The 20,703-nt window shown below is 47.3% G+C and overlaps 1 protein-coding gene and 1 long non-coding RNA gene across 2 annotated transcripts in view; one reads left to right on the top strand and one right to left on the bottom strand.

Moving 5' to 3' along the window:
* The first annotated feature begins 627 nt into the window (after positions 1-627).
* On the top strand, positions 628-19,687 carry LOC308055697. Its single transcript, XR_013924597.1, has 2 exons — positions 628-12,228; positions 13,985-19,687. It is a non-coding gene; the product is annotated as an uncharacterized lncRNA (long non-coding RNA).
* Positions 19,296-20,703, bottom strand: part of MRC2 (mannose receptor C-type 2) — a 28,022-nt gene continuing 26,614 nt past the window's right edge. The window contains exon 30 of the mRNA XM_080369975.1: positions 19,296-20,644. Coding sequence (XP_080226101.1) covers positions 20,424-20,644 — 221 coding nt within the window. The 3' untranslated portion in view covers positions 19,296-20,423. The remainder of the gene's footprint in view (positions 20,645-20,703) is intronic.

Below are 20,703 nucleotides of genomic sequence, written 5' to 3'. Positions count from 1 at the left end.
AGAGGATTCAGCAGATCCCTCTTGTCATGCTTGCAGGCAGCATTCAGCCAAACACACCATGGCTGGGGGATTCTCAGCAGATCTGGATTACACAAAAGCAGAAGGGGGATTTAGAGACTATAAGGTTTTCCCTTTGAACATTTATCAGCTTTAAGGTACATCCTAACTCTAAATTGTTGGATATTTTACTTCCAGGTCACTCCCACATGATAAAGGTCCTTAGTAGAATCTCCCCGAATGCTAGAGCAGCAGTGCAAAGACACGGACTGCTATTCAGCTGTAGCCTGCGCCAAGGGCAGCGTTTTGATTTCTTCTGTTATGTCTTAATAGTCTCCTGGCAGAAGACTCAGAAGAGGAAGATCAGTGGCGTATCTGTCAGATTGCTGGAGGTTCTCCTACCAACCCACTGCCAGAGCCACGTGGCTGTGTGGGAAGCCCGCAGTTTGTTCATCAGGAACGGCTGAAAAAACAGCTTAAAGCTAAAATAAAGTCAGGTGAGAGCGAGACCCACAAGATAGAAAACGTTCTGTTGAGACGCTTCTGCCAGGTTTACCTCTTGGCTAACTCCCCTGTATTAATGGAGTTGAACAAGATGAAGTCTTTAAATTTACTCAAAAGACACATTTAACTCCTAGCTCGATCACCGTGATAGTATTTTTCTGTAGCACAAGCATTCTCAGAGAAATAACAGTAGATATTAATGTCTTTGATGAGGCTACTGGTGTGTAGTAAGCAGATCACCAAAACCGTTTTCTAGCGCTTGGCTTAGATTAAAAGAAGATCTTTGCTATTAAGTGCTGAAAGATTTAACGAGCCAATCTACAGCAATTATAGTATCAGGTGAACATCAAATTTTGCTGGGATCATAAACCACACGTGTAAGACTAATAGGTATGAGAAATGTTTGAATGACAAAAAAGATAAAATGCGAGTGTTGGAAGACTTCAGTTGGGGAGCGCAGAAGGAATATGAGCAGGATGAATTTTAGCGTTCAGGAAGGCAACTCCCATCTGGAGGCCTGTTGATTATTCTTTGATTTCACCCTGACTTATGTCAGCATGCTTTTTTTTTTTTTTGCCCCCTCCTAAGCACTATCGTCACTGCGCCGTTTCTGGTTCCATTCTGAACAAAGATTATCAGCAATGTTACATCACTGCAAGTTTAGATTATAGGTGCATTTTCACAATATGGACCCTCTCTTTATCAAGAAATTGAAGGTAATCACAACACAAGTTATTTGGTTTGTTGTTCGTTTGTTGGTTTTATTTTTTCAAGATGCATTCTGCAGTGTTCATAATCACTCATGTATACTGTGACTTCTGAAGTTCCTGAGCGAGTTGTATAATTTTCAATTTACTCCTCGTAAGCACTTAAAAAGACAAATTAAAAAACAAAACAAAAAACCCCACAAAACACCCAAAACAAACACCAGCAGATAATAACAAGAGATTTAACCTCCAGAAAGGATCTAAGGAGGTATATGATATATACACACACCCTAACATAGTGTAGATTGTGGAAAATGCCGATCCTGTACGTGGGACGAGAACAGCTTTCGCCAGCTTTGTTTCTTCAGTCTTAAAAGGCAGATGATGTACCAGTGAGATCCGGTGTACTTGGCTCATCGCCAGGCCTTGTTCATTTAAATTCCTGGCTTGCCCCCAGCTTGGGGAAGTGATTCACATCTCCCAAACCTTCCCCAAATCCCGTCCTCACAGAATAATTTCAGTTTCCCCTCCATGCTGGCTAACAGCACACAGGGACACGATCCTGGTCAGAGAATTCCTCTGGTGGCTTGGGAGCCAGAGCAAGAGGAGAGGTGGTGGGACGTTCAGCAATGGAAGAACCAAGGGGAACCTCGTCCCGAGAAGCACATTTGATGAGGGAGCAGTCTCAGCACGCAGAACTTTTGCTTCTGGTCAGCAAAGTGTGTGGGGAGGGTTTCTTTCTTTGGGTTTGGGGTTTTTTTTTGCTTTGTTTGTTGGGATTTTTTAAGCAGACCATTTGCACACATGGGAAGTGGGGCTTTTTCCTCCTGACAAGTTTTTGGCCCATGTTTTCCTTTAGAAGAAAAGGGGGAAAGAGAATCAGTTTATAGCGTGGGGGTATATGCATTTTTTACGGCACGCCAATGAAATTCATTGTTGTCTTAAAATTAACGAGGAGAAGACACAAGTAAACAATTCAAGGCAATTCCTTGGCTTTGTTGGTACCGATGAGGCCTGAGACAGAGGTTTATGTATGAGTCCATTATTGCATTTTACATCGGTGTGGCTCATGATCCCTGCAGTCTTATTCCATCAAAGCTACAGATTTTGTCATTTAAAAGCAAAACCAAAAAAATCCAGCGCAGTCATATACCACCCAGAATTTAACAGAATATTATCTTAATAATCCCTACTATTACATTAGTTTAATATTAAAAATACTGTGGTTTCAAAAGATTCCAATAAAAAGATTGTAGAAGATTCCAATAAAAAGATTGCAATCTGTAGAAGACTGCTTTAAAATAAAAAGTTTCCGCATTCCAATTTTAAAACAGGCATGATGTAGTTTAAGGTTAAAGACTTCATTTTTTGCCTTATTTGCAGGGGCTGATCTGGAGGCTGTGAAGACCTGTGAGCTTTGCAAGCAGAACCTGATAATTGATGTGGACAATTTTAACACGAATGCATATTGCACAAATCACCGGCAGTCATGGGTAAGAAACTGCCTCTCTTCAGATAAGAGCCCATAATCCTATTTTGATATTGCTGCCTTGCAATATTTCAATGTGTAGTGAAATGTCAACATCAACCGAAACCCGCTAAACTGTGAGGAAGAGATATGCTTACTTATGCAGATTTCAAGAAATGTAAAGAGACTTTGTTCATTTTCGGCTCAGATTGTATAATCCCAGAGCATTTCCCAGAACTGCCCAGTATATGGAGGCTTTGCATAGAGAGAACCTGTAATTAAGCGCGGCAATGGAAGAAATTCCTGGTCATTGTGTAGATACAACATAGCGGGAGCGCAGCAGATCCAGGGAAAGCAGCCAAGGATTTCATTGTTTCTCCCTCACAACATTATGCAAGACTCAGAGTTTAGCAAACCGAGGGACGGAAGAATCTAACATCTTCCTGTCAGGCTTTTGTTCTTTCATTAAACGAACATGGAATTTTAAAGAAATACAGGAATAAAGGATTGAAATATTGAAATAGAGACCCTCCGTTTTTAGCGCTAGCCAAGAATACTGTTTTCTGAGAAATCAATCTCACCAAAGCCAGATGTGTTGATTTCATTCAAAGGTGATGTGAGCGCTGAGGAGAGACCAACATGCTCAGCTACCAAAGAAAAATCTCCTTGGTAAGATTTCAAAACACTGTTCTTGCATTTTAATGCAAAAATTCTATTACTTCATTGTTACTGACAAGTTTCCACGACCTTAGGGAGTTCAAGTCATGGCCAGGACCCCACTGTGCAAGCTGGAAGTAAATAAGGTGTTACAACAATGGCTTTTAGCAAACGGCAGTAGAAGTTGCCTTCTCCAGAAGTCTCGCAAATGTCTTGGCTCTCCTCAGAGTGCCTGGTAGGAGTTTCAGCCCCCGCTTCTGCACAGCCTTTCTAGCACTAGCAGGCAAGGAGGAAGGCTTGCACGCGAGCTACGTGCACACCGTCCCGTTTTGAAGCTTTTCGAGTACTTTGCAGCACTTGAACAGACGCCTGTATCGGAGCAGGGTTTGATAATTCGGCGCTCGGTGCTCACATGTTCCACACCAGGAGAAACTGCAACGATCATTTCCTGCCCCCCAGGCATTTTAAAACTGGGATGAATTGCAAGAGTGAATAATTGCTAGAGTATTTTAGAGTAATTAAGATTATAGGTTGTGTTTCTTTCTTGAGGTGTTTTATATCTTATTATACTGCTGTACTTTTAGGGTATTATTTGTGATGCATTCCTAGTGATGCCAGAAGGTTCTAAAACATATGGTTACGTGCCCTTTTCAGCATTTCTACTCATCTAAATAAATAATTCAATGTGCCAGAGTCTTTCCTATCAACAAGGAGAAGATGCACAATCTGGAAGAAGCGTCTTTCTCAAATTATTTGCAGTAAACAGTGTATATTTCCCCATCTGCATGCCTTCAGGCCTTACTTACTCATAAAAAAAAAGTAAATTATTTCCCAGAATGCTCCGACAGAAGCGTTCACCAGCAAACCATTTTCTAGGTGATTGATTTGCCGCTATACTATAAAATACATATGAACAGAAAGCCTTTTACTTAGGCTGAAATTGCCAGGCACTCATTGAAAGCCTAAAGGAAAATATCATCGTGGCCTGAGACGTCCAAAAGGAATATAGAAATTTAAGGGGAAAAGATGGAGAGATGCAACAGCTAAAAGAACAATTTGAGGAGAGTTTATAAACATGCTAAAGCATAGAATACTATATCACAAAGAATATGCTAACCTGGTTACACCACCACCCCTAAACCACCTAAACAAAAAACCCCCGAACAATACAAAAAAAGTTGCCTTGATAAAAGCCCTGTGCAGCAGGATGAATTCGAGGTTAAGGGCGATGCTGCTTCCACTCACAAGCTGGCTGGTCCTGCCTCTTCCTACTTGTAATTTTTAAAAAGGTGACGGTACTTCTCAGGGACACTATTAGCACACTTTTATCAAGCTTGGATTACATTCAGCATGCAGCACTTGCATTCTGCAAGCCCGCGCGTACAAAAATCCCTCCCCTCCTCCCTGCCATTCTCCCTCTCTGCCTGACACAAACGCACTTACGTATACACGTAATTTTTTTGGTCTCTAATCAGTGGAACACAGCCATCTCTGGCTTGGAATGGGGGCTACTTTTCCCCGCCAGCAATATCATACACTGTATTTACAGGGGAAATAATTATTAATTTCTATAGTTCATTTCACTGTTGGCAGCTGGCACTTTAATTACAGAGGCAAAATGCAAACAAAACACTTGTTTGTCAAGAGGAAGACAAAATAAATATTTTGTCCTGAGGGTTGATTAGATTCACCATTTTTTAAAAAGTATTCATTTAGAACTATGGAGTGGAAATGTGGGGAGGCAAAATCAATTACCCCCAGTGGAACACGGCCAGGACGCTGCATTTTATTTTATGACAGTTACAAGTGCCATAAAATCTTCAGTGCCTACAGGTGGTCAAGATCTCTTGCCGTATCTCACCAAGAATTGACACTTTTAGAGGCAGTTCAGCCCCGTTTCATGATCTGTTTTAGGAAAGCTTAACACCATCTCATTCTGTACCTGGTTCCCCACCGTGCCAGAATTTTCCTTAGAGACCTTCCATCTAGGAATGCAGAAAACTCACTGCTTGTTTTTCATATTAGCGATTATTATCTATGTTGTAGTTGATCTAGATTAAAAAAGAAAGCAGCCACCTCCTCCCAAAAACCACACGCACCCCCTGCAGTTCTAGATACTACAGCTGTAGTTTTAATTGCACCATCTTTCCCCCCCCCCACCTTTTAATTGCTGCTTGGTATTTGCCAGTGCTCGTGTCAAATCGGTGCTTCACGTTTGCTTTCTTCCTGGTGAACTACCCCAATCTTCACTAATATTCACTGGACTAGACCCATTTCTCTGCTGGGATTTGCTGAGTTCTGTTCTGGTTAGGTATCATACTCATACAGCGTTACATTCCATGCTCGATTTTATAACTGAGGCCAGACCAGATATTGATCTTTTGTCAGTTCCCCGTGTTCAAAACCTTCATTTTTTCCTTTTTAACAGGATGCTTGCTCAGTAAAACTGGCAACCCTGCATTTTTGCAGGCCAGGACTAAAACTCTAAGAGAGCTCCCTCAGCATCCTCCCTCCCTTCTGAGGATGCCGAACTCTCGTAATAGGCCAACAGCCGCAAGCACTGCTAGTAAGGAAGATTATTATCACACACAAAATTAATTGTGAAAAGGATCCAGAGTTAATACGTGGATTGCATTCAGTGAACCAGATACCCAACCCAGAGGCTTTTTGGCTGAACACGGCTCACGTGCAGCTTCCTTCTTCCCGAAGGCCTCACAGACACGGACAGAAACAGCATCACGGTAAGTTACCCTGGGCATCCCCTCCCTCCTCGCCTCTCTCTCGAGGCTCCAGTCCCACGACAGTCCTAGGCATAGATCACAAAATCACGTCCCACACGCCAAGCTGTGACAGGAACACACATACGCATCCATAACCAAGCGTCACTCACGTGCCCCACAATGGCAGGGCTGTCACTTTGGTCAGGGCTTTCCATGAAGACCCCAGCTGCCGCTCAGGCTGCGCCACACTCCTCACCCACGTGCTTAGCGTGTAACCGTGGAGCGCCTGCTTTTTAGGCATGGAAGAGAAGAGAGGTCAATTACACACAGGGATAAATAGCTGTACAGCCTATCCCTGCTGCAGTGTTGCCTAAGCCTGCAGTCGGTTCTAGCATCTTCGTGCAGTTTAGCACCAGGTATCGCCAAGAGGGAAGATGCAATTTGTGTTTTACATACAGGCACAGTGCAAACTAACAGATTCAGGGCTCTCTCTTGGACTGCATCACCTTTACAACATCCAAATTTGCAGAACCCACGAGGCTAAACTACAACCTGGTTACCAGAAAAAAACATAAAAAGAATAGCAAAAATAACAGCATTTCTAGTTACCTTGTAGTTACGTCCCATCCACACGGCTTTCTTCAGAGAGTTACAGGGGCTCAGCGTCCTCTTTTGTTGTCACACGCCTCAATCCACACAGAACAGCAAAGGCTTTCCAAGCAGACCTTTCTTTTCAAAACCCAGCAGGTAAACTTCTGTCGTGCAGCATCCTTACTGGTGCAGGCTGCAGTCACACCTGGTCCCCATATCCTGCCCAACATCCTAATGCAAGGTAATTAATTTCCTCGTTGCCTTCCAATTAGTTAAATGAACTGCACTGTGGTTTTGGCAGCTTAACAAAAGTCACCTGTGCTCACCCTGCTCACCACTCATAGCAGGAAACATTGTTTTTAGAAGAGACCCCAAGCAACTTTTGGGATTGTATAGGATTATACACCTGGTAAATGCACCTGGGATGACTGAGGAACGAGAACTGTAACGACTTTTTCAGCAGTGCTAATTGAAATGAGTACAGACCTATCCCTACCAGCTTCTCTGGTTGATGTCAGCTAGTCACCAGCTCCTTCCTATGGGTTTGGCAGTGATGCATTAGGGAATTTTAATTAAACTAAGGGTGAAAATGAGGGTTTTAATGAGGCCTTTTTGCCAGCACTCCTCCTTATGGTAAGCATCTCAACCCATGTGAAAGGGTTGCTCGGCTGTAGGTAAATACAGCTTCCATCATCTTGAGAGACACTTCATTATTCCGCTCGTCCCAGGCATGCAGACAGGAGGAGTTGAAATACATCTGCGGTGCTATCACTTGTGACCAAGTCAGTGGGTCAGCACTACGGACATGTCAAATTAAAACACGCTTCCCTTGTCTGAGCTTGTCACGAATTGCAAAGCCGCAGATGAAACTTCCCAGCTAACCATCAGGCAAACTCGACATGAAATGGAGACTGTGTTCTGTACCCTGCAAAGCTCTCTGGAATGACATTTCTGATGTTTTTAAATTCATAGAACATCTTTTCACTGGGGCATTATGACTATAGTTGAGCTGATCTAAAAAAAGGTCACATCAACTGATCCAGTGGTTGCTTGTGGTTTGTCTGAAGTCTTTCATCACTCGTCTTGAAACTGCAGGAACAGTAATTTTCAGTCCTGACTGTCTGGAGGTTGGGAAGGATTTTAATTAGAACCCAGACTATGAGATGCTGAATTCTTGCGATTCCTTTCTAGTCTTGCCATTTTGAAATGTTCAGTCTAAAATAATACTGACTTATAATGATAAGAATAATTCTTTTTCTTTTATTGTTGTTCTTATGATATGTTTACCCTTACAGTTAGTGGGTATTTCTGGCTTAGTTAGGGCTGAACATCATTAAAAACAAGACAAGAGAAAACAACTCAAGAAAAACCAAAGAACCAAGCAACCACACGGTTTTCTCCTGACAAACCATCAGTCCAGTTGAGAAAACAAAATGTAAAATAATAACTTTCAAATATAGCACCTGCCTGTGGTGCATCAGGACCTGGCATTTCCACAAGCTACCTCTCATTTGGACTATAATAAATAATTTCAAAAACTTTCTGTTTGCCATTCAGAAAGCTGAACGCAGCCCCACACAGTGCCAGCTGAAGTCAGCAAAGAATTCAACACTTCCAAAAATCAGGCAAAAGAAGGGGGATTAATCCCTGCTCATTTTAGACACCCCTGGTACAAAGTCAGCATCGTTTGGTCACAGTTTCATTACGGTCTGTGCAGAGAAAAAGGCAAGCCGAGACACAGAAATATCTAGATACGGTTCATCTTACCTTGTGAAAGGTGACTTAAACCAGTCACACGAGCCTTGTTGTCGAGACTGTTGTCTCTAAAGACATGACTCTGTAATACAGCTTTATATTGCAGCCACGAAGCGGAGCAGACAGATCACATTCCAAGTGATTCATGCTGGCTACTGTAAAAGTGGAATCAAAGAGCGTCCCCTAAAATCACCCGCAAACCCACTGGCAAAAATCTCAACTTCTGAAAATCTGGGTTCAGGTGGGAGATACAACTGGTGTAACAGTTGGGAGGACTGGGTATGGCATCTGCTCCTGGCGGGGGATCTCTGGAGTGGTGGGGCAGGACAGAATTACAGCTAGAATGAGTCTGGTTTCTGAGCAACCTTAATTATCTGTTAATGGCCCAGCATTACATGGCCAAATGTGCTGTAAATGAGTCTAACTCCCTCTCCTGTAACATCGCCAAGCTCATCTGACGGGACATCTACTGCAAGCAGGACAAATAGTACAAAGTGCTGAAATTTTTTATTTGCCATCATTTTCCTAAAACTTTGGGGAGTTGAAGGTACCGCTTTAGTGCCGAACGCTACGATGCTGCAGCAGTCAGAGGTTGCAGATGGCCTTGTTAAAAACCCTCATAAAGCCATCTATCAGCAACAGGCAAACATGAAAGAGAAACCACTTCCACACAGACACTTCGGAGAGAATACTGAATTCAAAGAGAGACCCATGGGAGCAGTTCAGTGAAGCTTTTCACAATCATTCATTAGTTAGTCATTCAAATATTTTGATACAGAATCATGTACATTCATTTATTTTTGAAGTACATGCGCTTTTTGATAGCTGAGTCAGCCCACTTGATGTACACGGATCACAGCAGCGCAAATCAATGAGCTGTGCCCCAAAGGTGGCACAGAGGTAGGATGTGCTGCGTCAGTGATGGACAATTAATGAGTCTTTGATCCTAGTTTTTTAAACATTTACCATCGGTGCTCTTCGCTTTTGGGCTGCTTGTGTTGCTGAACCTTCCCTCCCACACATGTCCACCTTAATATGCTTTGGATGGGGAACAGCAAGCGAAACGCGTGAGCCTCCAGCTATGGGAGACCTTCAGGCTTGGAAAAAACATCCTGCCCACCCCCGCAGCGCCAGTCTAGGTTCAAAGGGATGGCAGAGGCTTTCCCACACTCCAGGTGCCATCCCGTGACCAAGAGGCAGGAGACCTTCAGCTGAAATGACCTCACAGGTTGCATCAGCCAGATACCGTGTTCGGGCATCTCGCCTCTTTCAAAGTTTGGATTGGAGTCGGAAAGGAAAAACACGGTGTCCAGATGCCAAGCTCTCCCCCACATGTATCTCAGGAGAATGCATCACTCCCAGGTTTGAGTTCATTCATACTTCTGAAAGTTTGTTATTAGTACACAATCACAAAGCCATATAAATCTCTGAGGGTCTGGTAGATTTCCCCCGATGTATAAATATTATTTTAGAAGCCTACAGCTTAAAAAATGATCAGGCATCATAAAAAGTAAGCTACAACCATAGATTTTCCCGGTTTAGGACTAGCAGCTTAAATGAAACAAGTCTTTTAAAAGTGAAAGTAAAATATAGATGAGTAAAATCTAATGGCAAACCAGACAGTCATGTCTGTTTACAAGTCAATTTCATATCGAGAGTAATCCAAAGTTTTACCGTATGTTGAGTATTAAAGTAATTTCCTCACTTGTTTTGTTTTTAAGCATTTCCATGTTTTTGGTTTGTTGGTTTTTTTTAAAAAAAGCATTCTTTTTGCTTTATCTAGCTATATTAAATCGTATGTCTGATCAGTATTAAAATGGGAAAGCTTTATTAATGTTAGTTGCCTTTCTCCTAGTGCTCAAGGCAACCTAAAGCAAAGGAAAATGAAAGTAAGCTTCGGAGCTTAAAACTCTCTTTTAAAAAATTCTTGTTTAATTGTTCTCATTAAATATGCAAGATCTCATGAATTGTCAAGAGAGACTTAGATATAAAAGACACGCATTAAACATCAAAAAGTGGGAGGGAAAAAAAATCAGGAAATGTGAGTTTCAGAAACTAGGAAAATTTACATGATATCAAGTGTACAAAGATATTTAATTGAAGTTCCCCACAAAACCAATGAGCAATGAAAAGAAAAGAGGAAAAAACCCCACAGTGTACCAAGTTCTAGCTGTTGGGCTTGAGTCCTTTAATTCTTAAAAAGTCTATTGCAGTAAAACTTGATTTGTTACGCGTTGATTATTTGATTCACTAAGATGTTAAATTGCCTTTACCAGCATTTATGAGCTTTTTCTGGAACATCTGAAAAGGCGGCTGGCATCTTGTTAAAGTCTTTATTCATTTATAAGGCTTTTGTTTTCATCTAATTTTGCTTTAACAAAGTCACTGTGTTGTGTTTCCTTTGAGCTGATCAGGAAATTCTGCATACCCCTCCAGTTTTAAAAGCAAAACACCAACAGCGAGACGTTGACATGTGTACATTATTTTTTAAGCTGTAATCACAAACTGTAAGGAAAATGCCTTGCTTTTCCTCGCAAAATCATCTTGGATTCTGCGGGTTTGAAAATCAAGTGCTTACTCATGCAGCTGGGCTGTGATGTCAAAGAGCATCTCTACGTGGAATATCCAGGAGGAGCCGAAGCAGTTTTCCACACTGTGTTCCCTGTCTCCACAACCAGCAGGTGAAGCCTGGTCCTCAGAGACCTTCCTGCCTTCGCTTCTGCTGCTTCAGCCTTCACGGTCCAGAACCACGTGGAGCCGCTGGGTTTGTAGGTGGCCGCTGCCGAGCTCCCAAGGGCAGCAGAAGGAACCCGGGGCTCCTACTGACCCGCTGGGAAAAAAAAATCCCCCATTTTTTCTTACCTTAGTGAAACATTCCAGACAGGAATTTTAAAGAGGTGCTAGTACTACTGATTAAAAAAATATGTCTTCAGCAGTCTGAAACAGCCTTTGTTCTTCAATGAGAGGTTTCAGCCTGTGGCCCCTTCTCCCACCCTTCCAGCTCCGTGTCGCCTTGCGGCTTCTTCCTAAACGTGACCATTAGTCACAATAAATAAAATCTTCTGCAGTCCCACAGGACTGAAGTTCATAGCCATACCTCCCCTGGAACACCTCCTGTGAGCAGTGAGGGGTTTAAATCAATTAATGAGAAGGAAAGAACAATTTTTAAAGGTAGTTAAGAGACTTACTTGAACTCACTTGCTTATTGATACGTATCACCGGGCAAGTGAGGGATCGTTCAGTCCTAATCTGCCAGTAACTCGGTTTACATTTGTTCTTGTAACTGTAAAACAATTGCCTCCAAAGTTTCTAGCCACAACCTTGACTTTGACCTCAAAGTGAAACCGAGATATTTTATCCATTTTCTGTTCCAAAGATAATTTTGTCTCAACTCTGATTTTGTAACAAGTATTCAAACAAAGTAAACTTCATATTCAGATAAGCTGTGTAGACTGAGAAGAGATTAACTCCCATTTCTGATGTCAGTGCTTGCTGAATTGCATTACAGCACGGGGATTCTTGTCCCTCAGCCAACAGGACGGACTTGCATTTCTCTCAAAGGTAGAAATAAAATGGAAATAAAAGGGTAAGGAAACTTTCTCTGGTAAGTTATTTATTAACCTTAGCATGTTAATATTCTCCAGAGATGTGCAATTGCCTTCCTTGGCCAAGCCAGCCACTTTGCCTTCACCTTCTAGGTCCTATTGCAATTAATCGTCCAGGATTAGGGAACAGAAAAATGAGAATGCTATTTTAAACACACACTTTAGCGGTGAATGACAGGGGCTTGTTGTCTTGCAGGTCTGTTTACCCAGGAGCCGGTGACAAGGTATGAAATCATGATGATGCTGCTAGAAGAAAGGTTTCTCTGAATTCCAGCATGCCACTTACAGGAAAAACATGACGTATAAACAGGATTTAAAAAACTTGTAACACCTGGGAACAATGCTAAATGCCAAATGAGTTGTTTCATTCTAGAGGAGGACTCCAGATCTTGTGTTTACAGCACAGTTAATATTCTCGTGGCAAAGCTCTTTCAGCTGCAGCAGGTTCTTTGTTGGGCTGGTCCCTGCAGGGGGTGCAGAGGGCTCTGGGCTGGGGCTGCAGTCACACCAAGGCACTGCTGGGCTCATTGCAGGGAGGCATCCCACCCCCACAGCTCGCCTGCATCACCAGCAGCTCACCTGCCACCCCCAAGCTCACCTGCCCCCCCCCCCGAGCTCACCTGCCACCCCCCCCCGAGCTCACCTGCCACCCCCCCGACCTCACCTGCCTCCCCCCAGCTATTGCCTGCCACCCCCAGGGCTCGCCTGCCACCCTTCCAAGCTTGCCTGCCACCCCCCAGGGCTCGCCTGCCACCCCCCAGGGCTCGCCTGCCACCCCCCAGGGCTCGCCTGCCACCCTTCCAAGCTTGCCTGCCACCCCCAGGGCTCGCCTGCCACCCCCAGGGCTCGCCTGCCACCCTTCCAAGCTTGCCTGCCACCCCCCAGGGCTCGCCTGCCACCCCCAGGGCTCGCCTGCCACCCCCCAGGGCTGGCCTGCCACCCCCCAGGGCTCGCCTGCCACCCCCAGGGCTCACCTGCCACCCCCCAGGGCTGGCCTGCCACCCCCCAGGGCTCGCCTGCCACCCCCAGGGCTCACCTGCCACCCCCCAGGGCTGGCCTGCCACCCCCAGGGCTCGCCTGCCACCCCCAGGGCTCGACTGCCACCCCCAGGGCTCACCTGCCCTGGTCTGAGCAGTCCCAAGCACTCAGAAACAAGTGACGTGCTTCTGCTGACACGCTCCTTAGAATATAAAGTCATGCTTTGACTCAGGCATTTCAATTAATTAGTGATAGCATCGCTTCTAGGGAGCCCTCCCTGCATCCTTTCTGCACCTTACATTATCCCCCATATGGCCACGATGCCAGCAGAGAGGAGACATGCATCTGCTAGTTATCTTGTTGAACCGACTAAATTAACTTCTTATATAATCCCGAAGAGCTAAACAGCGCCGGGAGCGCGACCGAACTGACAGCCCCTTCAAAAAGCAAACGGCGTTTCCAGTGCCCCATAAATAACCCCTCGAGGCGATCAGCAGGACCTCGCAGGTTTCGCCTGATTGCCAGCCAGCGGCTTGAAAAGGCTTTCAATGAATTTAAAAAATTAAAACTTAACAACAGCATGGGAAGAACGACAGCATCCCCATTCCAGAAAAAAAGCTGCTGAGGCCCTGGGCACGAGTGGTTCCCGCAGTGCTCCGGTGGTGCTGAGCACCCTTCCGCCTCGCCCTGCTCGCCCCCGGTAATTCAGACGATAAATCTGGGGGTTATGTCAATTAATACCCATTGTTATTTATTTTTTTTTTTACAAGCTGTTGTATCCTCGGATGGGCAGCAAAGCCGAGTGCAGCAGGGCTTGCACAGGTGCCCCTGAAAGCAGAGCAGCAGGCTGGCAGCACCGATAATTGGCACTCAAAATAATTATTGAGGGATTGCTCTCTGCTTCCAAGCCGAGGAGAAAGCAACGACATTTCATCTTGCTCAGCATTTTTCTTGTTGATGGAGAGAGGTATTCTAAAACACCCTTTTTTTCTTCATTTACAGATCCTGACTCAGAAAACCAGGTAAAACTCTCATGCTGTTGGAATTCCACCAAGAAGCCTTTCTACTGAATACCCTTTTCGTTGTTTTTTATAACCCCTATTTTTCTCCTACTTTAATTAAAGCCCAAACAAGCGTGTTTATAGTGCACAGTCCTTTTTGTAGCCCTACTGATGTCTTGAAAACGTCCAAACGCTGACTGCTCATTACTTTAAAAGACCGTAGGTCAAGGTAACTGGCAGTGAAGTCAACATGACATTTCTATTGATTATGTCCTAAAAGTGCCTCACCTAATTGGAAACAGTCGGCTAGTAAGTCGGGGGGTTAACTGACCTCCTTCAACCTCTAAAATCACAACTTACGGAGATGCCTGTGGTTCCTTTCCTGCATCTTTGGCATCACACACAACGCTGACATTCTTTGCTCCTGAGCTTTCTTCTGATTAGAGCTTGAGCTTATGAAGCGACACGATCCTGTACACGATCCATCTTACAGCCAGGAGGTTCAGAGCGCGCTTTGACATCTGTTGATTGAATGCACATGACAACAACCCACCGAGTGCATTGCCTTCAGCTCGAGTGGGATGAACGTTCCGTCAAGTTCTTGTATTTAATGTTCTCTTCCTTTAATTAGCATGGCCTCAACATAGCCGGGGGGTTCCTTTGTTTTAGAGGGGGGGGGGTGAAGGCAGGAGAAAACTAGTTACTCAGATCTGGATTTGAATGCTGACAGACAAAGGCACCGGGTTGAATCCATGCGAAACATCTAGAAAATACGGCTGCTCTTTGGAAGCAAAGATGGGAAGGAGCCCAAAGGCTTCACTGTACTGTACAGCGAGAAGCGTGGGGGATCTGCAGCTCAGCAAAAAACGGTTCGGTACAAATCTGCTGTATAAACTCTTCTAAGCTACGCTCAGATTTGTACATGAACCTTCTGGACTCTTGTCTGATTAACACATTTACTGACTTCTCGATTCCACATAAACTTGAAATATATTACTTAATAAGCTATAATTCTTTTTACTGTGTGTGATGAGAGGGTATAATTTTGCAAGTTTTAAGGCACTTAATAGCCCCTCTGCTGCTTGCTCACACTGTGCTGGGTATTGTCCATCACGGGAAACCTGAGCTACGTGCGCGGCTCTGCTCACTCGTCTCCAAATTGGTCCTTGCAAGCTAGGTACTAAATGCATCAATTAAAAATAATTATTAATCATGAGCTACACATGATATGGCCAATAGCCATCCCAAGTGAAGAGTACCTAGCATATTTGTATGGTATGTAATCCTGAACAAAATTACTTACTAAGCAGACACTGTATTCACAGAACATTGCATTCCATCTTCATCCAGTGAAGATTAATAACTTCTGAGTCAGGCTTATGCCTGGATTCTGGGAACGAGGAAACAAAGATCTTGTGGTTACTCGTTTTGCACAAACTGGTTCTTTTCAGAGTAGCGGTTTTTACCACGGGGTAAAATGCAAACAGCTGCCAACTGCAATTTGCTTCAAAAAGGCAGTGTCCACCGGTCAGCCCGTACAGCCTGGGGCGCGGAGGAGCCTGGCTTTGATACGCTGCAGCCACCAAGCGCTTTCTTCTTCCTGAACATTTAACACTGAATCCTCCCCTTCGCAAACACTGCTGCGTCCCATCCGAGTGATAAGGAGCGGGCTCAGCGCAGGGGGCTCCTCGCCCTTTCCGTGCACAAGGCTTGCTACACCTTGTAGACGAAACAGCCAGTGTGTCTTTAGCAGAGCCGAGCACAACGGCTTCCGCACTGCCCGTACCGTGATGCTCCCAAAACTATTTGAGTGCTTCCTGCACGCTGTGGATGCTGGGGCGATCTCAGTGCAGGGCTCAAAGTACTCTGTGCAGATGATGAGCAAGTCCTAAGCTGCTTAGGTCTGCTTTTACCTATCAGCGCAGGCAAAAATCAAGGGAATTAGCCTCTTAGGGCAGGATTCTGCTCATCTAACATCAGATGTGATGTGGTCACTGCAGTTCAGCTCGCTGCCCCAGCCTTCTTTTTATATTCAAGGGAACAGGGCGCTTCAGGTCACCAAGCATCTGACCCAGTTTCGACCTACTAGCACTCAATGAGCGCATCAGAGCTACACAGAGCCTCAGGTGACACCAGGACCCCAGGCTGACTCAGATTTTTCGGGTGAAGCCCACCCCGAAGTCTAGGTGTGCTGTGCTGCACTTCTTAGACACTTCTGGAAACAAACCCAATGTGCCTCCTGAAAACCCTTACCACCAGTCCGCAATCCAGGGGCTGGCGGGCAGCACACCTGCCAATGACTAATTTTAGAGTGTCCTAATTGCCTGCCTCGGAGGTGTTGCCTTCCCTCTGTCTGATACCTAAGTAGTCAGTAGGGAAATTAAAGGGGATTAAAATAACGAGGCTATTTCGTATCCTTTTCCAGATGAACCCAGCCTGAACCAGACCCCATGGAATTTTCTAATGACTCCCTCCCTTAAAATGGGTGTGCTCGATTCAAGTTCAGAAGAGCAGATAAAAAGTGGAGACTCTTCATCTCCGTGAGAAAGGGCCTTTGGTTACTACAAACTACTATTTTCTCCAAAAGCTGCATTTCTTTTAAATTAAAAAAAAAAAAAAAAAGGCACATTCTGTGCTTCACTGTTTAACATCAGCAGTGCAAGTTTTACGGGGCTTCCTTTGAAGAGGAGCCGCATACCTGAATCCAGGTCAGGTCACCCTGAGAGCATTTAAGCTCCAGAACGAGGATGACTCTCGTGTCCTTTCCCCTGCTGCAGTGCGGTGTTGCTCGGCATTATTTCCACTGCTGTTTGCAATTAAACGGAGCAGCCCTTGCTGCCCCCTGTGAGCTCCCCTCGCCCCTTGGATGAAAAACAAACGAGAAAAATCATCTATTCCTTCAAAAGCATCCTCAGAGCTTTGCTCCAAGCGCCTGCTCTGTGCTCTTCACCTAACGCAAGGCAAAACTGGCCGGCCCTGGCAAACCCGAGCGAAACCTCGTTGGAATCCCATCGCTCCAGACCGCAGCAGCGTGGTGGGGGAGCGGGAAGGGCGCTGGGTCTGTGGCCCAGGGAAGGGAGCAGGGGGTGCGGGCAGCCCCAGGCGAAGCCCTGAAGCAGAGGGAGATGAGCGAACAGCCCCCTGAGCAAAGGTGGGGGGCACCTTGTGCGGGACCGCTGCTGGCAGCGCGATGCCCGTGCTCCGTGCCCCGTGTCAGCGGAATGCTGCCGACCTTGCCGCTTCAGGAGTGCTCTCGTGCAGTGGCTTTGGTGCAGCTCACCCCTGCCGCAGCGCCCAGAACGCTGCAGCCTGGCCGGGGGTGCCGGTGCCACGGTGGTCGCATCCTCTGTTTACCATCCCAACAGGAGCTGCGGGAGGGGGCAGGTTTGGCCGGAGTGCACCCCATCCCCCAACCCTTGGTGAGGAACAGGCATCCCAGTGCTTTTCCAAGGACCCTGCTCAACCTGCCCATCTTCCTTGAACTCCTGAGTCATCCATCCCCAAGTGAACGTGCCCCATTCTCCTTCATCCTCTCCCTCCAGCCGACCCTTCCGAACAACAGCCAGCTGAGGAGAGGCACCGTACCCACGGGACACAACCAAGGAACGCCGCGAAGTAATACAAATCCACCCACCCCCACCCGTGCAGCCTTTGAGCCTCCTCCGCTAGAGCCAGGGAGGTGTCGTTCCCGCTTCACCTTCACTGCTTGTTAGGGACGCAGGGAAAGACAAGTTGGGTTTGTTTTTTTTTTCTTCCAAATAAAAGGGAGGAGGGGGGAAAAAAGGAAGAAAATAGGTGGGGAAGGAAATTTTATTTCCAAGCTTCTAAAAGGATCTTACAAACCACAGAGTAAAAAAATGCAAAACTATATATATATATTTTATATATATATATATATATATATATATATAATTGACAGGGTCCTTTTAAGCAATTCTTCACATTATTCTAATGGTGATAGGAGATACCACTTAACCATATATGCGTTTTTCCCGTAATCCTGATCACTGCCGACAGCTGACAAAACTCTTCTCATACAAAATTTCCCCTAGACTGTACAGATATCTTTTCTTGAAAGCAAAGAAGAAGGGAAGAGAACAAATTAATCAAGGAGAACAAAAAAAAAACCAGAAACCCTTCACCAGGGTGTTCCCAGGTAGAGCTGTGTGAAGGCCGGGCGCGATGCCCCCCGCGCAGGAGCTCCTTCCAACCCCCGGCGCTCCGTGCCCCTCTGCAGCATCAGCTTTCCTCCAGCCCTGGCAACTCGCCACCATCCCAGCTGGTCCCCCCGTGCCTCCCTGCGCCCACCTCGCCTGGGGTCCCACACACGTCTCCAAACGAGCCCCAGCCCTGCCCAGCGGCACCCCTCCACCGCAGCACCACTCCTTGCCCCACTCCTTCCCACCAACCCTAACCTCAATCTCTGGATTTTAGGACTTTCTACCAGCTCTGCTCATCCAGGAGTCGTTCATTCCAGACCTCCACAGCCACCAGCAGCACAGCTTCCAGCTCAGCATCCCTCCTGCTATTCCAAGCATCCCTGCGGCAGGGCCGCCAGCGCGCTCTAAGCTTGCTTTTTGGTACATCGATGCCCGCTGGGGATGGGGAGGAATTCACGCTCGGCTTTTCAGGATCCAGCACCCACGTCAGGAAGCCATGGACCCGCAGATAAAACGAACAGCTCCAAACCAGAAAGGACCTCAGGAAATAAATGCAGAGAAAGCCAAAAGAGAGAAATGGAGCTGGGGCAGCTCCATGCGCTCCAGATTCCTGCTCGCCCTGAAACGTCGGGGCGGTTTTTGGACAATGCCAAGAAGTAAACAAAACCCCACTGATCCCTCGTTCCCCCATCCCACCCCCCCAACAGTTTCTTAAACACTTAATGTCCAGCTTAAGTGAAATCAACAGATTTAAAAATCCACACAGGTGTCAAAAAGGAGAGTAACAAAAATCAGCTAGCTCCTGTTGTCGTCGCAACAAAAAAAAACACAGCGTGAGCCTCGGAGGCAGAGGGCTAAATGCAGCGTCCCTTGCAGGGGCTGTGCTGCCCCACTTCGGAGGGGTAAGGGGCTCTCTGGGTCCCACTCCCAGCAGGGAACCCCCCCTGTGGGGCCCGAATGTCTCTCGCTGGCTCCAGCATCCTCTGCCCCGACCCTGGCTGGGGCAGCTGGGGGATGGCTCAGCCCCAGGCACCCCCACTCCTCCCTGCACAGCGCAGAAGCCAGGCAGGGGCTTAGCCCTGCACCGCCTTCCTCCTCCTCCTCCTCTACATCCTACACATAAAACAGGCAACCACAAACACCCCAGCCAGCTGTGTGAAAGAACGTATATATTCAGCACGCACTCAATACAGAATAGCAAAAAAAGCTATCATTTCCTTAAAAAAAAAACAAAAAAAACCAACCAAACAAACAAAAAACCCAAACCGAACAACCACCGAACTTTTCCGAAGAACCACCAAAGCTTCCAAACCACTCCCCACCCTACAGCCCTGACCTCGTCCTTCTGGCCCCAACAAGGCAAACGGCGGCGAGTGACCCCAGCCCGGTGAGGGACAGTGGGTGGCCCTGCCCCCCCAGCATCGCCGCGGCACCCAGCTCCTCCCGCAGAGTCTGGGGTGCTGAGGGTGCTCCTGCCGCAGGGGGCCTGGCCGGCGGTTCGCTCCGGTGCCATCCCATACGGTGATTTGGGACAACCCCCCCCCCCCAAAAAAAAAAAACCAGACGGTGGGGCAGGCTCTGGCTGCCAGCCCGGGGGGAGCAGCCACAGCCTCGCCAGGGCTGGACACAGCTCTGGGGATCTGCCAGGGAGGAGAGGGGATCCCATCGTCGATGCCGGGGGTCCACGCTCGGATCGCTGCGACGGTGTCTCCGCTGCGTTCTGCCGGGGGCAGGGGATGCGGCCGAGGAGGGGGAGAGGAGCGGCAGGGCGACGGGGCCGGGGGGCTGGCAGGGCCCTCGCCGCTGCGTGCGGAGGGGAGGTAGATCGGCTTTAGAGACCTCTTGCCCAGGAGGATGTCTTCTCCGACACCAGCTCAGTTCCTGGGGGGAACGAGCCCACCGCAGGGCCCTGAACGCCTGCGCTTGCCTTCTCCCAAGGGGAAGGTGTCTCGGAGCCTGTTCGCACCACCAGAAAGCTCTTGAGCCGAGGGGGCACCTTTCCTCGGAGCTTTTTAGCCCTGAAACCGCCTCCACAGCTGCTGCAGGCCAACTCCTGGCAGCCAGGACAAGCCCGGAGGTGGTGGCAGCGACCCGTGGGGCAGGGGGGACCCCAGCTCCCTCCGCTCACCCGCCCGGCCGGACCCCGACCCCAGCCCCTCTCCCTGCCCTGCTGCAACGGTCCCGCTGCCGCCCCTGCCCCGTGCGCCATGGGGATAGCGTGTGTGATGCTCTCCGTCCTCCCCCCTCCCCAGGTCCCCGTCCCCAGTGTCCCCCCTGCCGTCAGTCTTGCTGCTCATTCATCTCCATGTCCGACACCAGGATGTTCTTCTCAGCAGATTCGCTGGGGTTGGAGGTGGTGCGGCTGTAGCGGGCACTCTCGAAGGCGCCCCGCTCCGCGCTCCGCCGACGCTTGTACAGGTACACGGCAACACCCAGCACGGTGCACAGCGCCAGCGTCGACAGCACCACCACCGCGATGGCCGTCGTGTTCTCCGGCAGAGCTGCAGGGAGGAGAAGAAGGTGGTGAAAGGCAGCCGGCCGTCTCCCGGCGTCTCCCCCT

This window comes from Falco punctatus (genome assembly GCF_963210335.1).
Source record: "Falco punctatus genome assembly, chromosome: 19".
Lineage (NCBI taxonomy): Eukaryota > Metazoa > Chordata > Aves > Falconiformes > Falconidae > Falco > Falco punctatus.
This window is presented reverse-complemented; position numbering and strand designations above follow the sequence as displayed.